The 16,150-nt window shown below is 31.4% G+C and overlaps 2 protein-coding genes across 4 annotated transcripts; both read right to left on the reverse strand.

Moving 5' to 3' along the window:
• Positions 1-2,727: 2,727 nt before the first annotated feature.
• On the reverse strand, positions 2,728-6,385 carry LOC103483504 (probable voltage-gated potassium channel subunit beta). The gene is made up of 4 exons (XM_008440167.3): positions 5,632-6,385; positions 4,522-4,665; positions 4,191-4,355; positions 2,728-3,082 (listed from the first exon to the last, which is right to left on the reverse strand). The coding sequence occupies exons 1-4, from the start codon at positions 6,193-6,195 to the stop codon at positions 2,969-2,971; spliced, it is 987 nt and encodes a 328-aa protein (XP_008438389.1). The 5' UTR covers positions 6,196-6,385; the 3' UTR covers positions 2,728-2,968.
• Positions 6,386-8,703: 2,318 nt separating this feature from the next.
• LOC103483505 (purple acid phosphatase 23) lies at positions 8,704-14,333 on the reverse strand. Of its 3 annotated transcripts, none has more exons than XM_051086014.1 (9): positions 13,871-14,333; positions 13,537-13,728; positions 12,558-12,894; positions 12,014-12,231; positions 11,720-11,910; positions 11,073-11,354; positions 10,068-10,193; positions 9,623-9,695; positions 8,704-8,999 (listed from the first exon to the last, which is right to left on the reverse strand). In XM_051086014.1, the coding sequence occupies exons 1-8, from the start codon at positions 14,121-14,123 to the stop codon at positions 9,636-9,638; spliced, it is 1,659 nt and encodes a 552-aa protein (XP_050941971.1). In that variant the 5' UTR covers positions 14,124-14,333; the 3' UTR covers positions 8,704-8,999; positions 9,623-9,635. The 3 variants fall into 3 exon arrangements, with proteins under 3 accessions (XP_050941971.1, XP_008438390.1, XP_008438391.1); XM_008440168.3 differs by having other exon boundaries at positions 10,071-10,193; positions 13,871-14,332; XM_008440169.3 differs by lacking the exon at positions 9,623-9,695 and having other exon boundaries at positions 10,071-10,193; positions 13,871-14,332.
• Between the last annotated feature and the right edge of the window lie 1,817 nt (positions 14,334-16,150).

A 16,150-nucleotide genomic window follows, 5' to 3' on the forward strand; every position in this document is an offset into this window, starting at 1 on the left:
GATCTCGGAAACACAGATTGTTCAACACATGAACATTTTCACCCCCTTTAAGCTATCTTCTCCATTCTTCTTCAAAACATTAAAAAAAAAACCTATAAATTCCCTAATTCTACACTCGATATCCCCAAATAACCTACTTCAGATTCTCGTTTCATTTCTCCTAAATTTACAAAAACGTTCCTACTCAAATATCCATTCAATTCTCAACAACATTTGGAATATACAAAATAAATATATAAATGAATAAATAAATAAATAAGCTAAAACTGTTGAAATGTACCAAAGATTCTTCAAACAGGGAGATGTCCTAAAAGAATTCCAGCGCTCCCATTAATTAATCAACTGTAGAATGAAGATACAGAGAAAAATCAAATATGGAAAATGGTCAAGAATTCATTGAAGATGCTGATCATGTTCCATGAGAGCGTGGTGGTGATGGGGTGAAGAATTTGAACCCTAAACTAGAAAGGATTATTGAGAAGAAATTCAAAAATTGAAGGTGGGTGTTGGGAATTTGTGAAGGTTGGAATTGAAACAGGAAAAAAGACGGGAAAATGAGAGAGAGAGAAAGAACGGAGTTGTAGGAGAAGAACAATGGTCAGAATAACGCGGCAAAATCACAGGGACGGAACTTCCCAAACCGCCAAAAAAAACTAATTTATGAATTTCTCCCTTTTTTCAACGCAACCTCCCCTCTATAGTTTGTTTTCTTTGTTATCTTTTGTATTATTATTACTATCACCAAACCAACAATCCATCTTTGAGATGGTGATTGGTATTTTTGTTATTTCATAAAAATTGTACATATTTTACATTTTGTTTAAGAATCGTTTTATTGCGATGAGAGTTGCAATATTACCTTATGACCGGAATAATGTGGTAGTTGTTGTTACATTTTTGGATAATTATAAAATGTAGCAATTTTTAGAATAATTATTAAATATGTAGTAATATTTTAACAAAATTGTAAATATAGCAAAGTATAGGTTTCTATCATTGATTGATTTTAACAGATTTTGCTATATTTGTAATTTTTTTAAAATGTTGCTATATATTTAATTATTTTGAATATAATTGCTACATTTGCAACTATCCCTATATTTTTCAGCTCTCAATTTTTATCCAATATTTTCATAGAGTTATATTCAATATTAATTTTGAAATATTTATGAAACAATTGAAACATTTGGATGAATAAATGTTTAACTTAACTGTTTTAGACTTGATAATGATAATAATTTAAATAATCTCAAGAAAAAAATGAGAAATTGTAGATTCTTTTTCGTCGAATAAAAACCTAAAGACAAAGTTTAGAAAATATTTAATATGTCTCAATTATTATTATTATGTTGTTTAATAGATTCTATAATTAAGTCAAATAAGTTTCACTTTGAGTTTAATAAATCCGTGGCAAGTTCAATATTTTTAAAATTAACATTTGATAGTGTCTTTAATTGTGTAAATTTTGAAAATCATTGAATAATTTTATTTTCTTACGATAGTTATCATCTTCTTTTCGTAAAATATTTGAATTTATGATTAAAATTTAAAACTTTAATAGACAAATAAATACATTTTTGTAAGTTTATTTTCTTAAGTAGAATAAAATAATGATCAAATCGAGTACTAATTATAAAAATTATTTAATACAATGACCATATAATATTCTTTGAGTCCAACCTAGATTTCAATTTGTAATATTTTGGTGAAGATATTGAGTTATACTGAGTCTTGTACAACTATACATATCATGATATCAGATTTCATAATAATGATGATAATAATAATAATAATAATACAAACATTATTTTAATTCTAATTTTATGATATTAATGTGCATCAAATCAAGTTATGAAACATGGACGTGGCAGAAGTCAGTACGTGCCTCCCACCCAATTTATATAATTATATTGTATGATCAGATCACCATGTTTTTTCTGCTGCTGCTTCTAATAAATTAAAATCCAAATCCAAAGTTTTCTTCCATCGTGAAGTTTGCTAGATGTATACAAAATAATGTAAAATGATTATTCTCTAAATTTCAAATTATATTTTGATTGAGCCTTATTGAAATGTCGATGTGATGTATTTAATAAAATATAATTTTAATTAATATAAAACTCTCTTTCGAGTAATAAAAACATCAATAGTCGTGATTTTGAAGATTAATATGATCGATCAATGTTCCATATTTATAATTATTTAACTCAATATATACTTTTTATCAATATATAGTTTTTTAAAAAAATTATTGACAATACTCAACTATTCACATAATGTTTAATCTAGCCATTAATGTAAAGGATAAATCTAACATTTCCACTGATTCACGTATATCTAAATTGACAACTCATTTTTCATTCTCTATATTACAAATATATATCCATATATATATATATATATATATATATATATATATATATATATATATATTCTTATTAAAGTATTGATATAATAAAAATTACCCAAAACCCACCAATTTAAAATTTTTAATTAATTAGTAATTTAACAAAATATCTACTTTAAGTTAATTAGTGATTTGACAAAATTTTCTTTTAAGTCCATATCAAACTCATGTCATTATTACCCCACAACACAAGTAAGGAACTTAAGCATTGTGTTCATCAGTGATTTAACATTCACTTCACAACACTACCAATTCCTTTTATTTGCTCGATGAAAAGATAAATTTTCCTTTATCAAAAAAGAAAAAAAAGGATCCTCAAATGGTTCACACAACTCAAGTTTTTATAATATAATGAACTGTTTTTTTTTTCTTTTTTTTTTTTTTTCCTTCCTCAAAATCACACACCAAAGAAGACGAGAAAAAAGAAATTCCCAACAAACAAGGCAGAAAGAAGGTCGTCATAGAAGAGCACACCAATAATGACAACACAGAGATAAGGAAGGAAGTTGCTAAGCAATGCACAGAAGACTATGGTGCTAACTGCTAAAGAATGTGTTATGTTCACCTAAACGACTCTGGGCGCTTTGGCTTGCTTTGAACAACAGCCTCAATCTTCTCCATTACTGCAGGAGTTAGCAATGGGATCACGTCCACAGCTTTCATGTTCTCCTGAATCTGCATATGTCGAAAAAAGGTTGTTTTACTTGTAACTCGAAAAAGATAGAACAAATAACTCTTTTTTTCCAAGGCTAGATTACAAAGGATAGCCCCTAAACTTCGTTGCAATATCATCCTTAACTATTCATAAATGTTCAAAACTGACCGTAAAAATATGTTTAAATGTTAAACAAAAAAACGAGACTTGAGACATTGTAACAATGACTCAAAATGAAAGTGGGATCTAAACGAAGTCATTAATCCGATAGCTTATGTGACATGTACTTTATCCCCAAAAGTTAGTAAAGAAAGATGTTTATCCCCAAAAATTAGTAATTGCTTATCTCAATACTAAAGATTCATTAATCCCATAACTTATGTGAATTATAAACAAACCTAAGTTTGTGAAACCCAATTTCACACTATATTTTAATTTTTAGAAATCATAAACTTCGTACTAAACACATGTTACACAAACTAAAGTATTTATAGTCTATCCTTGCAATCCAAACACTACAAAAAACCAAATTTCGTAACTTTGAAACTCGTGATATCACACTTCTTGAAAACATGATCAAGACATCCCCTGCTTAACTATCCAACTTAATTAGTTTTATGCACTCACCACCCACTATTATCAGTTAAATGAATGGTTTCCAAATATGTGATGCACATTCAGATATATCCTCACAGGTAAAAGATCAACAATTATGGAGATACACATTACGAAGGCTCATCCTTTTATGATAGACTTATAAGCCAAGAGAATAGAGGTGGTCCCACAGAATCAGGTCAGATATATCGTCACAGTTAAAAAGATCGACCAGTTAAGATCTCTCAATAACTAGCAGAAGATGACATAATTCTTAAAAAAATGTAGCGAATATATTGTTTTTGATGTAGACTACAATAATTGGTTTTCTAGAATACCAAGTCCATCCCTTATGAGCTCACTCTGGTTTACACATCCAATTGGATGCACCAGACGAGACATACGAAAGACTCCCAGTTACCCCAACCATGTTCAACTAATGAACTTTAAGATTTGAAACAAACATCGTGACAAGACTAGATCTCAAAGTAAAGGGTCCGCAAATTCAAAAACCAAAATCCACATAAAACTGACCTGAGATTCTTTTGTGGCGCCAGTGATAACTGATGAGACATTAGGATTAGCAGCACACCACGCAATTGCTAGCTGAGACAACGGGACACCTAGCTCATCTGCAATTGGTTTCAACCCATTGACTTTTCTCAACACATCATCAACCAGAGATCGATTTGCAAGATTCTGTAAAAATGCAGAATAAAAGGCTAAGTTTCCATGTCTCATTGGATTAAGGAAAAAAACCTAAGTTCTTTTATCGTTAGCATAGGATATCCAAATGATTAAAAAAGAACTTATTAGCTAAATCATACTAAAGGATGCCACACTGTCAGATCCAAACTCGTCTTACTTTGTAATTTTCCAAAGCAAATCGGCTATCAGGTGGTATACTTCCCTTGTTGTATTTTCCAGTGAGCACGCCCGAAGCCAGTGGACTCCATGTCGTTAGACCTATGCCATAGTTATTGTACAGAGGGAGAAACTCGGACTCAACCTGTATCAATATAGTAACGTCTGAGTCTCATCTCCTGACAAAAGAACAGAACCTAAAGAGAGATTTTCGCAAGGTGCCGGATTAAACTGTTCACGAATTAAGTAAGTTAAAGATTGTTTTCCAACATAGAAAACCTCACTTGACAAATTACTGAAAATAGGCCTCGACTTTACAAACTGCACAATTTCCAAATTGAAGAGGAAAAGAAAGAAAATAATTTTACTAATAAAGATACATAGTAAGAAGCAACCATTAGGCTAAATATACAATTAAATCGACGGGTCATTTTTCGATCTAATCCCAAATCTTTTCAAACTTTTGATTTCGTCTTGTACTCATCGTAAGTGCTCAATAGTGTTTTACCATTAAAAGTGATGATGGGAAATGAAACCACTTTATTAATTGTTACATAATTCTTGTTCACCGAGTCAGGCATGCCTACTAATAAATCAAAACACCTATCTATTCCACATAACTCAACTCAACCCCAACAACCTACCCAATTCGAAATATGCTAACACTATCCAAAAGTATGTCCTTTCTGGATAGGAATAAAAAATTGTATCCATTAAAAGTACTACTATAAGATACACCAATCACCGCCTAGGAAATTAGTACTATTCAATATCTAACAATCACCACATTTACTTTTCAATATCTAGTCAATTCACAGTCAAGTTTTGAGTGAAAAAACTACACGAAACTTTTAAAAATTACAATAAAATTGAAAAATAACATAGATCAAGGCCAGAACTCTGTATCTAACCCATATGTAAAAAATCTCACCCAAGATCTTCAACTGAAAAACGATTGCAGAAACCCTCACAAAACACCCGATCAAACAGTAATCTCAAGATTCAAAATCGTCATCAGAAATTTTGCCTACTATAACTGAAAACTCCATTTCTACGATCTAAGAGAATACATCCAAAAATGATCGATTAGCAGCAAAAACAAGACACTTACCTTATGCCGAGATAACAAATTATACTCCGGCTGCTCCACAATCGGGCCAACCAAATCCAATCTGTCAGCAATCCCCCAAGCCTCAGTGATCTGCTGAGCCGACCACTCACTAGTTCCCCAATAAAACGCCCACCCCTTATCAATCACATAGTTCATCGCCCTAACCGTCTCCTCGATCGGCGTGGAGGAATCCGGTCGATGACAATAAATAACATCAACATACTCCATATCCAATCGCTTCAGTGAAGCCTTGGTACCTTCAACAATATGCTTTCTAGAAAGCCCCTTGTCATTGGGACCAGGACCTCCCCAAAAGATCTTGGTGGAAACGACTATATCGGAGCGCTTCCATCCAAGCTCCCGAATGGCCTGACCCATGATCTCCTCGGCTCGGCCATTGGCGTAGACTTCGGCGTTGTCGAAGAAATTGACGCCGTGGTCACGGCAGCATTGGAGAAGAGATTTGGCCTCTCGGACGTCGAGCTGATTGCCGAAGCTTACCCAAGCACCGTAGGATAACTGGCTGACCTTCAAGCCGGACCTGCCCAAGTTCTTGTACTGCATCGTGGCCGGAAATGAAGGACGATCGGAGAGAAAGAGAGTGAAACGAGATTTGGAAAAGGAAATCAAAATGGAGAGGATTTTGATGAACAACAACACGTGAAGACGGTGGATTCTATGAGAAATATCTGAATCGAGGGTTCAAACTTAGACTTCACAACTGACTTGCTGAACTGACGTTTGTGTCTATATTATATATATATATATATATATATATATATGTTTTTTATTGTTCTAATTTCTATTTGTTATTTTTAAAATGTTGTATTTTAATTTTTTTTTAGTTTCGAATTTGATTTTGATGTAGTCTTAGTTTAAATCGCAAAAATGTAACATTTTTAGTTTTTGAGTTTTGTTACAATTTTAAACTTTTTGTATTGATATCTATATTAATTTGTTAAATTATAAATAATTCCTAAAATTTATTTCAAATTACAAAATTATTTAAAATATTTTTAAATATAGCAAAAAATTATTCTCGATCTACTTTGGTTCATTTCGTTATATTTGAAAATATTACAAATAATTATGAAATAACAATTTTAAACTAATTTATATAGAAAAAAATATTCATATTTAATTAACTATAATTATTTACATTTGTTTAGTTAAAAGAATGCGTGGACTCAAATCTTTTACTCTAAGTTGAGATGAGCACGATAAAACCCAAAACTCGAGCTAATCAGTTCAAATCAAAGACAGTCAATCAACAACGTTTATTAGACCAACTATAGTCAGTTTGAATAAATTTGAATTATTGAGCTTCAAATTTTTAAGTTAATAAAAAAGCAAGAAAACAAAGTCGGTTTTATGGCAATTTATTCCCATAAATTTTAATCTATAATAAAACTTTACCGAAACTAAATCATTTTTATTTATATAACTACTTATATTTTTTTCAATTATAAACAATATTCGTATGAAACTAAATTATTACAAATTTTTCAAATATAATTATAAAAGAAGTTATCCGTTTGATAATGTTTCCTCTTTCTATTTTCAATTTTTTAAGAAACGGGGTTTTGGTAATGTTTCTTGTTTCTCGTTTTAAAAGGATAGAAATATTTTCTATTTTAGAAACATTTTATAAGGAATCATTGAGAACAAAAAAAAAAATAGTTTATTCCTTTCTCAATTATTTCTATTGTGTTTTTTTTTTCATTTTTCTCAATTTATTTTTACTTAATTTTTTTTCTCAATTATTTTTATTGGTTTCTTTTTTCTTTTTCTCAAATATTTTTATTGGTTTCTTTTTCCATTTTCTCAATTATTTTTATTTGTTAGCTCTTACTTATTCTAAATTATTTTTATTGGTTTACTTTTCCTCGGTTATTTTACTATTTTTATTGATTTTATTTTTCCTCTTATTTCCATCATTTTCCCCAAATAATTATCCTTGGTTTTCATTGTCAGTTTTTCTTTAAAACATCATGGGTACCAGGGTTTAAATGTTAAATTTTATTTTGTTTTTTTTTTCAATTTTAAATATTAAGGACATAATAACTTACTTTAAAGTTATTGAAATTAACATTGAAATTGATTGATTAAGAAGTGAGTCAACATCATCCAAGAAAAATGGCCATGATATTCCAATCAAATTTGACAACATTTGAAGGATAGATATAATTTTATATTTATGTTATTATTTTTATTTCCAAAACTTCTTTGTACTAAATGAATAAACTTTTGATAATTTTATTTTTTATGTTTAATGGATAATATATATTTTGGTTTAATGTTTAATTGAATTAGATATGAATAAAATAAAAAATAAATCTTGAAGAAAATCAAAAAATAAGAAATAATTATCAAACACATTTTTTGTTTCTGTTTCTTTTTTCAAAAAACAAGATATAGAAACAATTAGCGAACGTATTCCTGCTTTTTGTTCTAAAACAAGAAAAAACAAGGAACCGAAAACATAGAACAAAAAACATGGAACATTACCAAACAAACCTTTATTTAATAGACGTCTTTTATTTTAATTAAATAAAAGTTGTTATAACAACAAACTACCCCTTCTCTCCAATTATAACCTCAATTTCCACATTTTGAACGCACTTCTATTTTCTTTTACAAAATCTATTAATGGTAACAATTAGTACAAATATTTAAAAGACTAAATATAACATTAAATCATCTACCGATGTAAATAGGAATATTTAGAGCATTAAAATTGAATTCATCCCTAAGTTACGTAGAATATTTATGTTATGAATGGATTGGGCCACTTATTCAACTCAACTCTTAGTTTGCAATTTAAATATATTTTAAACTAAAATCATTTTTAAGTTCAACAATACGAGATACGGAGATTTAAATTTCTAACCAAATACACTTTATAAAGACAAGGTTTGAATATTTAGGGATTAATTGATTTGAGAAAAAATACGAGAGTACGAAGATTTGAATCTCTAACTTTAAGGGAAAATATCAATTCCAATAAGTTATGCTTAAGTTGACTCATTAATGTACTCTTATTTGTTAATGTAATGTGAATTCGTATCAAAATTATTGTGATATGGTTGGGTCATAACTTCAAATCCTTTAAATACCAGATGTTAAAATAGGTATCGGCTAAAAAGAGATACAATAATAAATAGCTAACATCAACCTCTTTTCTTGGATAAGAAAAATATATAGTATCTTTCTTAGAGAGGACTATCTTCAGTGGAAGAACCAACAATGTCCTTCAATGGACACTCGAAGGGAGCAAAAAGAGTGCATAAGCAGGATGCAGTCTGAAACTTCTTGAAGCTAGTTGCTCAACCATCGACATCAAAACATGTCGACTACCTTCAAGTAACCTACACATGATTTGTAATGCATGTTTAGATTGACTTTTGAGCATCAGAAAAAAAAATTTAAGAGTAAAAAATTTGTCTTAAATCACTTAGCAATCCATCCAAACAAAGGCGAATATGATAGACCAAAAAACTGAGTAGACCGACCGACCAAACTGAAGTCGATCGGTTGGAGAATGAGAGGAGTTGATTGGTGCGGGTTTGTGAAAGTTCCAAATCGAGAAATTTCAAAAAATATTTTTTAGTGTTAAACCGGTCGGCGAATACAAGACCGACCGACATTTACCCATTGATGGTCGAGGCTGGGTTGAACATTTACTGGTTAAAAATCCGACTTCGGCTAACTGATGATCACTTAGACATCCAAGTAGATTCGTAGAGAAGAAATATAATGTCATCATCAGTTCAGGGAATCCAGGCTGAACCATACACTCCAATTTGAATGGAGAGGATTTTTCCAACTGATAACTAAGCTACAGCATGATGGGGACTGGTGTTAAAATGAGAGCCATTGAAAGTGAAGAGACAAATAAGAGTGAATAATTGAATAATATTTAGAACTGTAGACCTGTCAACAGTGGTTATTGGGAAAGAAATGGGAGAAGACATTTATGGTACATATTTACCTGAAAGAGGTCCCTAGTAGCTATGTGCTGTAGGATGTGGAAGCACCAACCGAGGGAGTAATGAAAGATTCAACTGTTAAAGAAAACATAGATAAGATAAATGAGAAAGACAACTTGAGTGTCTATGCAACATTTTTCTCAATTCATTTTCCATATTTGTGCTAGCTCATGCACATCTCAACTGATTTCATGACGCAAACTTCATCTTCCAACATTATATGTTTGGAAATTCGCAAAATTTTAATGTCCTAAATAGTCACAGTGAGCTTTGAATTCATTCCTCAAAATCTTTCTATAGGCTCTAATGCCACCGGACTAATCATGGTAGTTTCTAATTAACATATCAAACCTCGAACGTTTTTCAATTGTGTTTCATTACCAGATCAGAAGCAAAAGCTTCAAAAGATCTATAAACATTAAAAATTCAAGATAATTTTGATACTGCAACCTTGGTCGTCGGAAGGCACAAATCAGGTTGTCGAACAATGTATATTTGATCTCCATGGTTTTCTTCCTTGTACACATCTTGATTCCGGTGCCAAGTCCACAAAGCATGAGTTGAATTTTTCACCTGAATTAGAAAAATAAACAAGTTTAGTATTCGGCTCTTGCATTTGATAGAGTGACATAACCTACAAATGTGATGGAAGAGTAAGGCTAAATTACAAGTTTAATCCCTGAACTCACAAGTTTATATCTATTTAGTCCTTAACTTTTAAATGTGTCTGTAAGATTCTTAAACTTTCAATTTTATGTCATATAAGTCTAAGAACTTCAAAAATGCCTAACAATTTCTGAACTTTCAATGTCATGTTTATTGAATTCCTAAACTTTAAAAAGTGTCTCATAAATCCTTTAACTTTTAAATTTCGTGTCCTATAGTTCGTTGAGATTTTCAATTTTGTACCTAATGGATCCTTAACCAATTCAACTTTTCTTTTCTAGTTCACTATCTAGGCATAATCAACATAATTTTTCTAATTGAATATATCTAAGGACCAATAAGACACAAAATAGAAAGTTTAGGAACACATTAAAGACAAATTTTAAAATTTAGAAACTTATTAGATATAAAATTGAAAGTTCCATAACTTATTAGAAACTTTTGAAAGTTGATCAAACAAACGCAAAACTGAAAATTCAAGAACTGAACGTTTAATTTAACCTAAAAGCCCTTTGATGTTAATGGTATACGATTATTAGAGTGCAGTTCAGCAGTTCGAGCAGATCTTTCCCCTTTTTTCATGAAATTCTTTTCGAGTAGACAAGTTGGTAGAATCCAACCTGAAATTATCTTTGTAAGAGATTATGTAAAGCTAACTTAACTTGACAACTGGCAGTGTTTCTTTAAAACTACTATTGATTGAGTATCAAAATGCTTTTCAGACGTATTAAGAGATTAAAATTTGGATTCTAAGTAAGGACAGAATGTTAAACAAAAGATTGTGACCTCAAGCGTTCCATGACCAAAGCTGCTTTCTCTAAATGCACTCCATTCAGGTTGGGTGTTCCAACAAAACTTTCCTTCAGCTGGACCAGAAGAATAGTTCAAACGACACACTCCTCCAAATTCTGGAATGTTATCACGAGCTGAAGGACATTTTCCTGGGTCATCAGCATGGTCCACATCAACCTTCTCAATGTTTCCACCATCTCCAACTGTTATGTAAACGGGGCCACAAGGATCCAGCGTATAGTTGTATACTCTGTTCATGCGTTCATAGGCATGTACCTAACGAGCAGAGATTATTAGATTAATAGCTCGCACTCTATTAAATATTCATCCAATAACAAAGAACAAGTAATAGCTTTTCTATTCTTCTTTAGGTTCAGGAGGGGGATTCTACAATGACCAAAATGAAATTAAAGTCCTAAGACAGGGTCAATACTGAAGCCAATACAACACTCGATGACGTGTAGGCAATCCACAAGATAAAAATAATGGTTAATATCAATGGCCCTCCCACATTGAACTAGCAATACTAGACATTTCTGTGAGGTTATTTCAGGCCATATTGTCACTTGGGAGGGACGGTGGGATGAGGATCTAGCAACTTAATATGCACATTTCTGATCCGAGAGAATCTTGAAACTTACATGACCAGAAAAAACAATATCAACACCATGCTCATAAAGAAGGTGTTCCATCTCTTGGCGCATGCATTCAAATTCTTGGTAATGAGAAGAATAGCTATTGTACCATGGCGGATGCCAGGCAGCTACTAACCAAGGGGTCACCGTACGATCCAATTTATCCAAATCTTCTTTCAGCCAAGCAAACTGAGCACCTACACCAGGCCATTGAGAATTTTACAGAGGATTCTTATTTGAGCGGAAAAAAAAAAAAAAGGAGCTATCTTCAAACACGACAGAATGAATGCTATCTATTACCGGTAGCATTGTAATCGGTATATGCTCCCAACATAAGAAAATGAATTCCTCCAGCATTGAATGAGTAGTAGAAGCTACTATTCGAGCCACTCTCAGCAGAGGGCACTGCAAATCTTGTCAAATATGATTTGAAAGTGACCCCAGATATTTGGGGCTCAATCTCATGGTTACCCTCGATAACCATCATTGGAACTCGTGAGATTACTGGCTCCATAAACCTGATACCCAGAATGACCCATTTAAAACCAGAGTATATAGTTATGTAAGAATTCTAAAAAACAGACCATTCTACCTCCCCTGTGTATTCTATTTCTCTAATCTCTCATTCTAGAATAGTAAGATTTCATGATTCAAATTCTCATGATATTTAGAATGCAGCATGTACGCCATAAACAAAAGATAATTGTTCAATTAAGTAAAATAAGAAAACGTATTGTTTCCTCAAAATGTACCCCATACCACATTTTAAAAATCAAAACAAGTAACAAATATTATTTTCCAACATCGAAAAACAGGAAACAAGATGTTGTTATCGGAATTTAACCTGCCCCATGCATCCCAACGGGGTTGATATGTCTCCCTGATGGGAGCATCTGGAAATGCACATGAAAAACATGGAGCTCCTTTGCCACCGGTTGTGAGGTATTGATTCGCATAAACTAAATCTCCTATCATCAAGATCAGAGAAGGATCATTCTCAACCAGATGATCAACTGTTGTTGTTGAATTGCTCGTAAGTCCCAAGTCTCCAACAATGGCTATTTTACGAGGATATGAACTTTTGCTCGGCAATGGTAAAGTCTCGAACATGTGTTCTTTACTCAAAGCTGGAATAGAGCTATCTCCACACTGATAATAATACTTGGTTTCAGGTTCGAGACCTGCAAGAGAATTAAAACAAACTTGGCAAATTAAAGGGGATAAATAATACTTTACTCTAAGAGCAATCTTTGATAGGAACAACATAAAAGCGGCCGCCCTGATTAAACATAGTGTTTTCGAAATGACCCTCATATTCATTATGTTCAATTTAAGTCATGAACCATTTTCAAACAAAAGTAAATGCTTTAAATCACCAATTCAACCCAAAGCTTAAGCTAGTGGGTGAAGGTAAATTTAATATAATATCTAACACTTTCTCTAACTTGTAGGCTTGAATTATGAAGAAAGATCCAACAAGTGGAAATCAATATTAAATGGAAGAAACAACAACCTATTGGCTTAAACTCACGACAACTTGTAGCATCAATCTCAAGTATCATCTTAAATCAACAATTCAACCTAAGAGCTTAAGCTAGTAGGTGGGGGTAAAATTTAATATAATATCTAACAATGCATCATAATAAAAAGAAGTTGTATTAGTTGATCCCCGTCATACCATATGACTCTTCAAACTGACCTCTTCAATCAACGAATGAGATGAAACTATAAGAAATCCAGATTGTTTCAGGCACTAAAACGATTAAAAGAGCTCAAAGAGTTCCAAACTATCATAAAAAAACTATTTAGAAGAGCTTTTGTACCGTCGATTCTGACATGGTGAACAATGCCAGAGGTGTAATTAAGCAGTCCTTCAAATGGATATAGCTGACTGTAAACAGTCGAAACCCCTCTTCTCATGCTCGTGTACTTTCTGCTTTTTTTTCCATACCAAACCTCACTAGCAACGGAAGATGGATCCAGTGCAGTCACATTTTTGCCAATCTGAGCATCCCCTGAACCAATTCGAACAAACCCACACATCAATAATCTCCAATTTGAACAAACTTACTCTCTTAAGCACACATAAAAAACCAACTCTTCACAATCAATACAACGAAATGAAAATGAAGTAAGCAGAGATTAAGAATCAAATACCCGTAACCCAAGAGACCCACATGGAGGTAGGAGTGGAAATAGCAAGCGATATCTGTTCCGGGAAGTTGTATGAAACATTCTTTCGAAGCCTTGGATGATCCATGGGCAAATCATCGCTTCCACGCCTCAAAGACGGATCAAATCGACGAGTAACCGGGAGAAATGGGCCATCGAGAGTGGAGGGGATAGGTCGATCATCGGCCACAATCAACCCAATTATGAGCAAAAAAGGGACAGAACGCATCCATTTCATGACGGTGATTTCCCTCTATAGCTTCTGGACAGAAACTGGGGGATGGAAGAGATGAAAATGGAAGTGAATTGAAGAGGGATTTGGCATAGTTGACATAATGAGAGTGGAATATGCCGGCGATTCTTTTACTCGATCTCACGACAGTGCGAAGAAGACAAGCGCGCCAATGGAACACTGATAACGTTTGGGGAAACATTGTCTCTGTCTCTAATAATCTATCTCTTGGTACGTAAATGCCTATTTTGTTATAAAAGAAAGAACCAATAAACTAAATAACCCGAAAGAACAGTAAAAAAATAGAAAGAGTAGGTGTGTATTACAAAACACCACACCTCTTTCTTTATAGGACGTATCATGATAATAGATTACATTATAGATTTGGATTTCGAGGGATATTTATGAAAAAATTATAAAAACCAAAAAACTAAAAAATAAATTTAAATTTGTAAATAAATATTTTTATTATTTTCAAATAGTAAATATGTCTATTATCTATATTATATTTATTTTAGGATCGTTTTGATATGTAATAGAAATATCAATTCACCTTTTATAGTGATATTAAACCAGTGAAAATGTTGACATATCAATGTAAATTTAAACTATGGTTTTAACTTAAAAAATTTTATTTTTATTTTAGTTAGTAAGAAATTTGGCATAAAATTTGGATCAATGATAATGTTTTATAATTTTTTAAGTTCAATTGTATTTATAAAACTTTTCAATAGTTCATCGTATTTTTGAAACAAATATTTACCTCTCCAAAACTAACAATTAACATATTATTTTTACCATTTTCAAAAGTCGATGAAGTTTTTTACCAGCATACTTTTGGTTTTACTTCATTTTCGTCCTTATATTCTAGTTCGATTTTATTTTGATTCTTAATCATTAATTTAGAATACACAATGAATAAAAATATAAAAGCCAAAATAATATTTAAAAAGTTTGATTTTCTAAAATAGGGTTAATAGTTTGATTTTTTTCACACCAAAAAAAAATTGTACAAAGTAATTGATTTTGGTCATGAAATTATTTTCAACGATGTTGAATATATTTACTCTGAATCTTTTAAAATTTTATGAACTTGGTGGACATAAAAATAAGATTGGTTTTTTTTTTTTCTAACATGTCAATCTATTGAGTACAAAGTTGAAAATGAATAGATGTATATGAATATTCGATAAATAATTTGATATTAATTTCAATCAAACTATCGAAAAACTTATAAATTTTGGTAAAGAATTTGTAGGCAAACATATATATACAAATGTAACAACTTAAAACTAACAATCAAATGGGTATCAATTGGAATAGTATTTTTACCTGTGTAGGTTCAGAACGGTAACTTGTGATTTGAATTTTTTAGTTTGTCAGATAAATTCAATTTAATATTAAAAATAAAATTATTTTTAAAAATAGAAAAACATTGAAACTATTAATTAAATATAGCAAAATTATTAAATTATTTTTGCAATATATATATAACAATGACTAATTTGGGCTGAGCCCATGAACTAAAAATCTCAAAAATACTAGCCAGCCCAAGCCCACATTGCCCATCCATGTTTTACGTCGCGGCCCAATTTTGTGTATATTAGTGTCTGTTTTCCGTTTTTACTCGGTAGTGTTCTTCCCTTTTTAGTAAAAATTGAACATTGAATCCTCAAACTTATAATAATCGTACAAATAGAACTTCTAAACCATAAAAATTGAACCCTTGGTTTATATAATTGTTACAATTTCTATTATTGTATAAACTTAATGATCTAATTTTATTTTAACACTTGTATAAGTTTGATGACTCAACATTTAATGATTTAAATGTCTTCATGCAAAGTGCTTATTTGCTTCATCAGTTATGAATACATCGTTCGTGATTATGAGTTTTAAAATAGAGTTATTCTAGATTTTTTTTTTTTTTTTGTCGTCGAGAAAATAAGGAAGAATCGAAACTATTTGTAAAAAGACTCTACATGCTTTATTTTTTGAATAGTTGAACTTATAAAAGTTGATTGCTTTTCACA

This window comes from Cucumis melo, chromosome 6 (genome assembly GCF_025177605.1).
Source record: "Cucumis melo cultivar AY chromosome 6, USDA_Cmelo_AY_1.0, whole genome shotgun sequence".
Lineage (NCBI taxonomy): Eukaryota > Viridiplantae > Streptophyta > Magnoliopsida > Cucurbitales > Cucurbitaceae > Cucumis > Cucumis melo.

What these genes read in the sequence shown, in the direction of transcription:
- LOC103483504 (XM_008440167.3), bottom strand. Translation starts at nt 6,195, where the DNA reads ATGCAGTACAAGAACTTGGGCAGGTCCGGCTTGAAGGTCAGCCAGTTA. An exon ending in TTGCTTTGGAAAATTACAAA is followed by an intron (nt 4,356 to 4,521) that starts GTAAGACGAGTT and finishes GCATTTTTACAG; the next exon opens with AATCTTGCAAATCGATCTCT. An exon ending in GCGCCACAAAAGAATCTCAG is followed by an intron (nt 3,083 to 4,190) that starts GTCAGTTTTATG and finishes CGACATATGCAG; the next exon opens with ATTCAGGAGAACATGAAAGC.
- LOC103483505 (XM_051086014.1), bottom strand. Translation starts at nt 14,123, where the DNA reads ATGAAATGGATGCGTTCTGTCCCTTTTTTGCTCATAATTGGGTTGATT. An exon ending in TTGGTCATGGAACGCTTGAG is followed by an intron (nt 10,194 to 11,072) that starts GTCACAATCTTT and finishes TTTCTAATTCAG; the next exon opens with GTGAAAAATTCAACTCATGC. An exon ending in GCCTTCCGACGACCAAGGTT is followed by an intron (nt 9,696 to 10,067) that starts GCAGTATCAAAA and finishes TTTCTTTAACAG; the next exon opens with TTGAATCTTTCATTACTCCC.